Source organism: Nestor notabilis, unplaced genomic scaffold (genome assembly GCF_000696875.1).
Source record: "Nestor notabilis isolate BGI_N333 unplaced genomic scaffold, ASM69687v1 scaffold30423, whole genome shotgun sequence".
Classification (NCBI taxonomy): Eukaryota; Metazoa; Chordata; class Aves; order Psittaciformes; family Psittacidae; genus Nestor; species Nestor notabilis.
In genome coordinates, this window is record NW_009921054.1 from 23,412 (window position 1) to 35,236 (window position 11,825).

The following is an 11,825-nucleotide window of genomic DNA, read 5'->3' on the forward strand; positions in this document are numbered from 1 at the left end:
ACCACTCATAAAAAAAAAAGTTTAAAAGGGGGATATTAATGATTATAAAATTGAGTTAAAAGTTCAATTTTCTCTACTTCTAGCTGATTTAACTATATTTCTTTGCTGTGTTAATTTTCATAGCCATAGTTAGAGATAAATGTTATCATCTATCTGCTTGTTAGAAGAGGATTTTTTTTTTTAACTTATTATAATTCTGAGGAGCAGCTCCCTGTTGAGATCCCCAGACAAAGGACTCCAGTTTCTCTGGGGGGGAAAAAACCCACAATCCAAACAAATAACAAAACAAGGTCATGGCCTTCCAATATGTGCTTAATAGATTGTTCATTCAGTGACATCAAATGAATTTCACTGAATTAAACTAGCAGCTTCAGGAGCACAGAATTATCTTCGTATCTTACCTCTCGATGCTGTTGTCGTATAGATAGGCAGATCTTTAGCAGCTCTTCTCAAAATCTCCTGCTGGTATTCTGGTCTCTCTTCTTTTTCATATTGTTCTTTATCAGCTTTTGACAAACAAAACTAGGAGGGAGGGAGAAAATGGAACAAAGGGAAAAGATTAATTGTTACTTTGTGTTCCAGTCAAGCTCCAAGGAAAAGACCCTATGTATCTTACTCTTCTGTTTTTGGAGAACCCCCAACCACTGACCAAAAAACTCCACATAAAGAAAGAAGAATGCTACAGAAATTACATGAGATCCTTAAAACTCCACAATAGTCTTGGGTAGAGTTTAAAGAAAACAATGTTTATCTGCTCCATTATCTACAGCATTTTCCCTTCAACACAAACAAGGGCAGAGACTCACAGTGAGTTTCAAGAAAGCACAACCTTTCCTTTAATTCCTGATGAGCATAAATGAAATGATCTGTGAGCAAGAGGAAGATGCAATAGTCCTTTGCTCCTACAGGGAACTAAAGTTCTCTTATCCCTATTTCTCTGACTTAGAGAGGGGTACAAACCAGAGGGGGCAAGAAAATGGTGGGGCAGAAGGGGGCTTCATGGCTTCAGCTCAGAAGTTGGAAGTGTTTAACTGGGATTTTTACTTAGGTGTAGTCAGCATTACAACTTCTACTTTAGTAGTCAGCAAGATCCAGGAGCTGTATTGAAAGCAACTTCTCCAAAGCCTGTACAGTTTGAGAAAGTTCCAATTCTGAGTAAAGCATGAGAAGCATTCCTGTTGAAGCCTCACTGAAATGTAGAGCTTTACCAGAAGAAGCTGGAGAGGTTTTACTCACTTGTGAAACACTTTGTTTGGTATCCACTGAAACTGTGAGCTTTACCATTAAGCTCCACAAAACCCCATGTGCTGACAAGCCCCAGCGGAGTGGGGGCTGAACTCACTATTTCGTTTGTATTTTTCTCTTCTGAAGCGCTTTTAAACTCTGAGCTTCCTGCATGGACTAAAAGAGCTCTTTTTATGAACACACATAAACAAACTATTCATGGAAGTGAGTGGAAAATCCTGTGTGTGCAGCTGGAACAAAAATTGGCTTAGTGTGGTTTAATACAACGATATTTTCCTACCAAGAACATGTATATGATTAGTTCACATGGATTTTCCTCTCATCCTGTACTTTTTCCTCTTTGGGATTACAGTCTGTTGGCAAGCAACAGCGAAGGCTCCACTTACAGAAAGGAAGAAGCAGTAAGACATTGCTGCAGTTTCTCTATTATTTCCTTACCCAGAATGCAACCAAGTTGCCTCATATCTCACATCTCACAGAATCTAGTTAAGCCTCCTATTACATATAATATCATCCCAGTTATTGAGCCTACCCACCATTCAAAGGTGAAACATGAACCACAATCCCCTTATAAAAAACCAGAAACTAGGACTGATCTATGTGAAGGGTGAAATTAAAGTTTAACCAAGAGTTTGACCTAATTTTTCAACCGTAATATCCAAGGCAGATGTTTACTCAAATACGAAAATTGAAGATGCTTACATTGAATGTTTAAGGCAAATATGAAGCATCATGCCAGCAAACAGTATGCAATGTTCCTTCCTCCCCACTGCCCTAGTGAGTCTGCTAGGTGACCCTCTGCCTGGCTCCATGACCTGCAATCAAGCCCAGGCTGCATTAAAGATGAAATACTGCTTCTAAATGACATTTCTATGGCAAAATTTTAATGCACAGAAAAGGAACTAGATCACAACATTTAAAACTTTTTAATTTGTTCAAGTAACATCATAATAATAGTATTACTCCAAAAATCTTGGATAGGATTTTGATTTTCCGAAGAGTTATATTTCTGTTCTAATTTCAGAAATTCATAGGGCCATGAGACCACAGTCTCTTTGGACAATGGCAGGATATGTTCAGAGACATCAAAAGTTGTCTGTTACCACATAGCTAACAGAATTTTCAATGAGGTTCCAGCAGTTCTTATTGAAAACAGAAAGAGTCCCTTTGTTTCCTTCCTCTTTCTGCATCTTGTGTAATGTTGATTGTTCTTTATTATGACAAATGTACAGAGATTACACTAAAACAACAGCAGCTGCAGAATCTATTTTGGTTCAATAGTAAGATCACAGGATGCTGTTTGTTTTGTAAGAATGGCTAATTTGACTGACTAAAAATATATACGTTTACACTCATACAATAGGGAGATTCTAAAGACAGGCTTTGTTTTTAAGTATAACCAGCATAAATTACTCACTACTACACTGATAGAAAGATCTTGCCTAGAAAGAGAAAAAGGGCTGGTAGTTGTTTTGTTTAGTGTTTTTTTGGGTCTTGTTGGTTTTGTTTTGTTTTGGTTTTAATGTGTTTTTCGTTGCTTGTTGTTGTTTGGTTCCTCCCTCCCCCCATTTTTTTAAGCTAACTGTAGAAAACTGCATTAAAGCTGATCTACCTCCACACTTGCTATAGGAAATATTCATTACATGCCACATGCCCAAACCACCCCTTTCGCTCACTGAATACGACAAGTTTGCTACAACATCATTGTAACTACAGGATAAATACTACCAAAAGAAGTTTTCTATTACTGAAGAATCCAAGCAGACAGTAAAAGCTGCTAGGCATTAGCTTTATGATCAGTTCTAGTTCATATAGCGTTACAAAACCTAGAGTAACACAGTTCCAATCACATTTGGAACCCTCCCTGGTACAACTTCATACCATTTCTTCTCATCCTATTGCTTGTTTCTTGGGAGAACAAACCAACACCCACCTCGCTACAACCTCTTTCAGGTAGCTGTAGAGAGTGATAAGGTTACCCATAAGCCTCCTTTTCTTCAGGCTAAACAACCCCAGTTCCCTCAGCTGCTCCTCAGAGGACTTCTGCTCTAGAACCTTGACCAGGTTCATTCACTCTTTTTGCTTAGCTAAATAGTGGAACAATCTTTAGCTCTTTTCAGTTTATATTCTGTAGATTTAAGATGCAGATCTCTAAGCCATAATTAAGCACTGCACAGCAGTGTTTGCTCTTCCTTAGAAGCATGGTTTAAACTCTTTTCAAAAACGCTTAAGGTTGGCATTAGCATTGAAAGTCAGCCTTGCCAAAAATAGAATAACCCCCATAGAGCAACCAAAGCTTCAAACAGTTTAGCCAATTTAAAAGCTTTATAAGACCAAGGAAGGGAAGGGAAATACTGTAAATTTAGGGTGGCAATATTTAATCCTTCCATACACACACCCCAGAGAAAACAGAAAACAAGGTAACCCATCTCAGGCTTACTGCAGTCAACACCATGTTTTTTCAAACCAAAATGTCTTACAGCCATCATGCATTCTTTTGCCATTATATAAAGCTCCTTTATGTATTCACTTCTCAATTGTCCCTAAACCTTAACCCTTGACTTACTACTAAGTGGTTCAGTCCTCCAAGTTATGAATATACACTGCATACCTACTTTTTCTTACCAAAACAAAGGTCAAAACTGCCTAAAAGGGAAATATAAAAATGTCACTGTATTTGCTTTTAAAAATTCCAAGTTTCAAGCAAACTACTTCAGAGCAAAGCACTGTACATGACTGTCAAACTCGTGACGAATTAAACGCATGTTTCGTATGAGGAAATGTCATTACACAAAGCATACAGTATTTTAAGAGTCACTTGATCATTTTCATTCATGATACACTGTCATGCTGTTCTATTTTCGATAATGAGAAAGGAAAGGTGAATCATGCAGCACTGCAAACAAGTTTCATCACTGAGAAGAGTTCAGCTATTTATAAAAAAGGCATTGACATTTTTCTAATGTTATATTTACCTCTTTAGAGGGGGATGCAGGAGATGTGAAAATTGTCTTCCAGTAAGACCATACAAACATGAAAAATGACAGATGAAAAATCACAAGGTAGACAGCTGCAATAAAATACAAATACAGAGTTTAGTAAGTATAGCTGAAAAGAACAAGCTATAAAATCCCTCACCTCTGATGAAGGCTAAACTACTACACTATGAATCAGCTGATAAAATTATATTAAACCCTTCTCCTTGCACAGATTTAGCAGTTTAGGAGTGCTCACTTGGGAAAAAAAAAAAAAAAGAAAAGAAAAAAGGAAAAACTATCACCAAATGTAATAGTTGTTATTCCTCAAGGAAATAATATGCTTTTATGTATGATTCCAAAACAGACTTTGAAGGAAAAAAAACAAACCAAACCACTCCCAAAACCCAGAACTGAACACAGCTTCACCTGTGGCATGTGACTAACCTTTCTGGATAAAGAAGATGCTACAATTCTGTTCTAAAGTATAGTAAAGTATTTGATAACTGACCTATAGAATTCAATTTATTTTCTACTTCTAATAGAAACAGTGCAGCAGTGTGCCATTTTAGAAGGCACTGGTCATCAATGACAACAAAAACCCCAAAGCAGGGGTTTGTAGAGGACTGCACTCCAAGATGAGAGCTAGCTGTGAGCTAAAAATTGATTATCTTCTTTCAAATCATCATAGGAATATAAGCTGGAAGAGTCCTGCTATTACAGTCATGTGTCAACAAAATGTAGGTAGCTTTAGTAGGGGGGTTAATCAATTTATGAATGGGTCTGTGTGATATGGTTGCGTTAAAGACCAGAGATTCAGACCTTATGACCCAGGAAGTTTCTTCCAATCTTGTTTTCCCTAACAGTTTATTTTACCACTTGTAAAGAGGAAACAGATCAGTTGTGCCAGAACAGCAAGCCATAGAAAAGAAGTCATAGTAAATATTTACATTATCTTCACTTACATTATCTTCAGTTGCAGGAATAAGGAAACTTGACCTACTTTCCTGTACACATAAAGACAGTCCTTTAAGCAGTATGGTGTGCTCCATGGAAGGTAAAACAGGCTCGAAACTTTGAGAACTTCCAACAGCTCAGGAAATGTTTGTGCAGTCACAGAAAACATGGCCTTAAGTTATCATCTTTCAGGATTTTCATTGCTTGGTGCAATGAAAACAAACTTAATGTGACCTTTCTTCAGAGAATTATGCTTTTTACCTTTGCCTCCAACTCTTCCAACCTTACAGCCAGATTTGACAAATTTTCAGCCATGGAGCTGACCAAAAAAGCAAGAAGCAAAGCCTGTTTCAAAAGCCATCCTAAAACTGTCATCCTGATAGGAAAGAACCTGTGTATCACTGCACTAGGCACTGCATAATTAGAAATTGTCTTTTATTAAAAACATACAGTACACATTCTAACATAATGCAGTTAAGCAATTAAAGCATGAGAGAATTGTTTGGATAGAGGAGCAAGACTCAAAACTGAACTGGAATCAGCTGCACATATTGGAGCTTTGGGGGAGAAGAGGGTGAGAGGAGTTGAATAGAAGGAAAAAGGAAATGAGATGCAGGGCAGGGCACAGCAAAACTAAGAGAGTAAACAGTTCTATTCTGTCCATAAAAATCACCTCCAGAATTCAGATTCCTTTGAAGGATTATTTTTAGAGCACACACAATACTTCAAACAGCAGAACCTCAATGTCTCGTTGCAGGCTGTAAATGCCCCAACAACAGAATGAACAACAAGCACCAAGGCTGCTTGCAGCAAGGGTACAGAACTGTGCCAATGCTATCAGTATTTACTAGAAAGAGGCAGTTGTTAAAGTGCTCTTGCACTCTTGCAGTAACTGAGAACTTGCAATCTGTCACTGTCATTAAAAGCCAAGGGCTTGTCCTCAGTAGCCAAACTGGGGCAACTTAAGGGAGACCAAGACTTTCATGGTTGTTCCAGTGATGGGCACCACCCAATCTGGAGCAAAAAGAGCCTGCAATTGGCAGTCCATACTGGTCCTGCACTGAATAAATTCTTGCTTCTTTTCCCTCTCCTGTGCTGCCATTCCTACTGTGATTACAGGTACCTGTCCCAAGAAATGAGAGGGAGGGAAGATACCATTTTTCACAGCTTTACTTTGGCAGTACCTCTACCCACCATTTTGGGTAGCAATATCTCCTCTGTAGACTACTCCCCGAAGCATCTTGGATCAGTTTCCAATACAAATATAAACCAGCCTCATTCCTATTCAGCTCATTTTCCTGTAAGTACAAGCTACATGGAAAACACATCAAAACCCCCAAACCACCATACCGGCCAGTTTAGCCAGACAGAGTCATGAGGAAATCCTGGCAAAGCTAAGGGAATCCAGGATTCTTGGTGCCATGCTGTGACCAAGTGAAGTCGCTTCTCTTTAAAGGCACTGATGCATATTAGACCATAATTTATGCCCTCAAGAGGACAATGTCTTAAGACATGCTCTTAGAATCCTCCTAAACTATGTTAACCCCTCCTAAGATTTGCTATTAACATACTTTTCTTAATAATTCTTAATACTGCATCTAAGACAGATTGCACAAAGATAGTAATCTGTAACAGAAGTATATTATATTGTTGAGAGATGCAGAATTGAATTTTTTCCTCTATCTTAATGAATATAAATCTAGACAAGAATATGAAATTACAAAGAAACAGCTTCAATGGTTTGAAGAAATCGCCACTAATTTAATCAAAAGTCACAATTAAATACTGGAAATAAAAGGATTTGAACACAGTACACTGAAATATGGAGCAAAATATATTTGCTAAGATGCACATTATTGATTTACACAGCAATGTTACTGACAGATTGGCCTTTTAACTCTTCTGGTGTTATTTCCCAGCTATTATGATTTAGCTTCTAAGAACTTTCTAGAACTTATGACAGCTTTCATTTCAAATGAAAAAAAGACTTCACAGCTCATTTTAAGATCAACCTCAATATTTCCATAAAGAAATTCATGCATACAGAATGCCTATGACATGCTTTAGAATTGAAGATGCAAGAAGCGTGCAGGTGACAGCTGTTAAAAGCCTTCCAGTCAGGTTCCAGTGATCCTGTCAGTCTCATTAATTACTCAGGCATTTTTCTTCTCTGGTAAGTTTAAGAGCACCTGCTTCAGTCAGACAGGCACCACACTGGTATTAAAGCCAGAGATCTGACTATGCAACACCAACATCACTGCTCTGTCGTATTTCCTTAACTGAGATGTGGAACTTGTCTTTCCAGAACAAACTAGAAAGTAAAGCTTATTCATATACAGGTCAACAAGAAAGCATAGCAGCAATTTGCAGAATTTTTTAAGTAGGTGAAGCCCAGTTGTGTAATGTGATATAAAAATCCAGGGTAAGACACAGCTCCCATCTTGAATAGCTTGCAGTTTACTTTGGAGATTTTCCCTCTCATCTTCTAATGAAGAAGTGAAAGGAAGAGGGCAGATCAAGGTTTCTTCCTTTCAGCGTTCTCCTGGATGTTCCCCACCAGGAAGAACACTGCTAGATTGCCTTCAAATTCTATGCTCTTCTGCTAAAACATTTAAGAGATGAGAGCCTCTTGCCAGTCATCTCATACTCTGAAAACAGCCCTCTGCAGACAGTCTAAATGCAAATCCATGCCTAATCTACCACCCGTGCACCTCCCCACACTCCAGCTGAAATGAACTCCCAAACAAATACCTCATCAAGAACTTTATTTTTTTCTGTAGAAATACAAGTAAGTTTTACTCAAAACCAAACATATCTTGAACTTCTGGAACTGAATCACTATTTAGACTAACTTTTTATTAGCAATTAAAACAAGTGGCAGAGCAAGAATGCTGGAATTTTTTTGGCGAGTTTGTATCTCTAAGTACTACCCACTGTGGCATATACATGCCAAAGCCAATATGAAGATTTAAGTACAGTTTGTCAAAACAAGGCCTTAACCATCAACAATTTAAAATTATAATGTGCAGTCACCTCTGAAATGGTTGTGTTCTGCACAGTTCCAACAGTCCTAAAGAATGGGGTTCTGAGGAGTCTGGTAAGCTGTTTGGAAAATAGCAAGCAGGTTCTACTCTTAAGGAAGAGGAAGAATTGTTCTTCCTCTTCCATAAGTCTTTCAGGTCAGGGTGTGTTTAGGAATGAACAGAAAATGGACTTGTGGATCTGCTGCAGTTCCTTCTTTCTTATCCTTTTTCTCTTCTTAGAAGGTACCCATTTAAAAATATTTGCAAACTTAAATCATAGACTCACAGGGCTTGTCATCATCCCAAGCTTGTGGTACTAGAAGCTAAATAGACTCAACCTCACAATATTTACCTTGTTACCTTAGTAGCACTAATCTACTTGCTACAAACAGCTTAGATATAGAGGATTATATTTAACTTCTATGTCCCTTAAGACTTGTGTGCAACAAACTATTCACATCTTCCAAAAAATAAATTAAAAATTTACCTTTTTCTGCAGTTGAAGAAATAGTAACTGAAAGAGAAAGAAAAAAGATACGTGGTGAGTAAATGCATATTGAATCAAATATTTGGCTAGAAGTGAGATATGAGACAGCTGATTTGTTCCAAAGCCTACTTCAGGTGTTAGTAGAGCTTCCCTAACCCACACTGGGGTAAAACAGGAGTCAGTATTACTCTGGCCAGCCCTTGAGGCTCGGTGAGTCAGTGGAAGAGCTCAAGCAATCCAGTTCCCTGCCTAGCCAAGTGTACACACTTCTTTTCACATTGATTAGACCTTAATTTATGCATGTTCCCCTTCAGATACACAACTAGAAGAGTTTTCTGAGTCAACAACTAGGCCAACAAGGGTACCACTGAAAGGCAGAAAATGAAGTAAAACAAGTTCCTACAGAAGTCCCCGTGGAATTGTGTTACATGTAACCTACTTCCCTCCCAGTTTTTTTCCCACCACTTCTCTCTTCCCGTCACATGCTATTTTTGACTTTTTTCCCTTGACCTGAATTCTTTAAGTATAGTTAAAATCTCTCCACTTCCTTGTCTCCTACATTCTCATCTCCTTGTAACCCAACAGCAAATTCTGTTGTTCAAATCTGCCTTGTATACTGCCTGACTAGTAGTACATCCTCCTGTCCTCAGGCTTCTCCAGAACCTTCATGCTTCATTCATCAGTTCAAGCAAGATCATAGAATCATAGAACGGTTTGGGTTTGAAAGGACCTTCAAAGATCATCTAGTTCCAACCCCCCTGCCATGAGCAGGGTCACCTCACACTAAACCAGGTGGCCTAAGGCTCTGTCCAACCTGGCCTTGAACACTGCCAGGGATGGAGCATTCACAGCTTCCTTGGGCAACCCATTCCAGTGCCTCACCACCCTCACTGTAAAGAACTTCCCCTGTTTAAGTTCGAACCCGTTCCCCCTTGTCCTACCACTACAGTCCCTAACGAAGAGTCCCTCACCAGCATCCTTCTAGGTCCCCTTCAGATACTGGAAGGCTGCTATGAGGTCTCCACGCAGTCTTCTCTTCTCCAGGCTGAACAGCCCCAACTTTCTCAGCCTGTCTTCATAAGGGAGGTGCTCCAGGCCCTGTATCATCCTTGTGGCCCTTCTCTGGACTTGCTCCAACAGCTCCATGTCCTTTTTATGTTGAGGACACCAGAACTGTACACAATACTCCAAGCGAGGTCTCACAAGAACAGAGAGCTGTTTTACTTATTGGGTTGCTCTATTCTTCCTTAGACACTGAATTCCTGAAATTCAACAAGGAAAGGATCTTTTCTTGATTTTTCATCTTATACAGTAAATTCTGGTCACCAGCACAAGCAAAAGGTCAACAGGAACAACTTGTCTACTGCAGTTCACCTCACTCCACACTGTCTCTTCTCTCCTAGCTCTGACATTTCTACAGTCATTAGTCTATGTGCCAGTTCAAGAGCTTCTTCCCGATGCACATTAGAGTCTTAAATTTTGCAGGGCATCAGTGTGCATTGCAGACTTCCTTCTGAAGGGTTACTTCGGTCACAGAGGTGGCGTGTGTCTCACCTAATTGCAGATATCTATAGCAAGAGTCTGCAACTAGTTATGCAACTGTGTCTCTTCTTCTAGTCATCAAGAGACAATGAGGAGACATTTCAATGTACAGATGACCCCTTTTTCTTCAGATACGTGGGTTTGGTGTTGCATGTCGTCTCCCCTCTTATGCTTATCCTTCTGCCCCTTCCTTAAAACATCCACTTGGTACCCTCCATGGACCTCCCAGTTCATGGGAGCTGCTGTGAAGTTAATGGAAAAGGTTCCAGTCCTTTCACCCAATGAAGGGAGAGATTACCATTTAGAACAGAGCAAGGCTAGCTTCAAACTAATTGACTAACTAGGTCAATCCTAAAGAACATCTTAATTTCACATTAGGTATGCATACCTAATATCCTCCTCCCCTGTTTCTGTCTGCAACAGGGACAAGACCCACACAGGAGAACAGACCTGAAGCACACAATTACCTACAAAGTATGCATGTAAATGTAAGACCAGGTCCCGTTGTGTCATGGTAGTCTCAGCACTACTCCTCTGCATGCTACAAAAGTCATATTATAATCCTGTGGTTTTGCTTGAAATTTGAATAATGCGTTATTTCTCCAGTTAACACATTTTGAACTACACAAGGAGAAGATAAAACCATTAAAAAGGTGAAAATTAAAACAAGCTTGCTGAGGTGGCTGGTTTGCTTACCTTCAAAAAAAAAAAAAAAAAAAAAAAGAAAATCCTAAAAGTACTTTAAATGAAGCGTTCTCTTTGGCTTCTCATATACCTTAAGTAAACACCTTTGCACACAGCTGGACAAACACCTATTTCCCTGGACAAGAAACATAAGAAAGTTCTTAATTATCCTCTAATAGAATGGGAGAACATCATTATCTGTAAAACTACAGGAAGTTTTTGGAAGTAATTCTGATTAAAGCACTCCGTAATCTGTAGCCTTACTTCTGCTCTCAGCACAAAACAAAACTGAGCCAAACTTCAGGTTTGAAGACTCAAAATAATAATCAGTCTTTACACACAGGGGAAAAAAAAGCTTAAGATGCTATCACCTGTGAGACTTCATCAAAAGCATCCCTAAATAAGCCTCATAAAAATTAATTAAAGCTTCACAGCACCAGGAAGATAATTTTCTCTTTCGTACCTCAGTCCCTTGGGTCCGAACGCAGTTATTAGGCTGCGCAGAACAATTTTAGTTTGGCAAACTCCTGTGGTTTGCAGTAAAAGCCAATACTGAAATGTTTGTGATTTTCATCGTGTCTTATCGTCCTCAAATGGAATAAAAAGATGACCAGTTCTATGCCTCAGAAGTTCATGCAAGTGTTTCTATTCCTTTCACTGTTGTTACTCCCATTGTCAGACAGATTAAATGAACAGCAATCCTACTACTTGAGTCCAAATTCACCCAGCAAATGGCAAACCAACAGTTTTAAAGGATCTTTACACTACCAGGCAAAGCCTTCCTCTGTAAGTTAATATTTAACCTTTACATAAGACAGACCTTTATTTGCTAGGCTGGCAATGTAACAAGCAGCTTTACACCATCAGGAAATCAATTCTAGCTTTTGAACTCTAGTTCAGGAAAAAAAGAAC

At 38.9% G+C, this 11,825-nt stretch overlaps 1 protein-coding gene across 1 annotated transcript in view; it reads right to left on the reverse strand.

Moving 5' to 3' along the window:
- Window positions 1-8,706, reverse strand: part of ZDHHC20 (zinc finger, DHHC-type containing 20) — a 25,760-nt gene extending 17,054 nt beyond the window's left edge. The window contains exons 1-3 of the mRNA XM_010010980.1: window positions 8,688-8,706; window positions 4,221-4,315; window positions 402-522 (exon numbers count right to left, since the gene is read on the reverse strand). Coding sequence (XP_010009282.1) covers window positions 402-522; window positions 4,221-4,280 — 181 coding nt within the window. The 5' untranslated portion in view covers window positions 4,281-4,315; window positions 8,688-8,706. The remainder of the gene's footprint in view (window positions 1-401; window positions 523-4,220; window positions 4,316-8,687) is intronic.
- Between the last annotated feature and the right edge of the window lie 3,119 nt (window positions 8,707-11,825).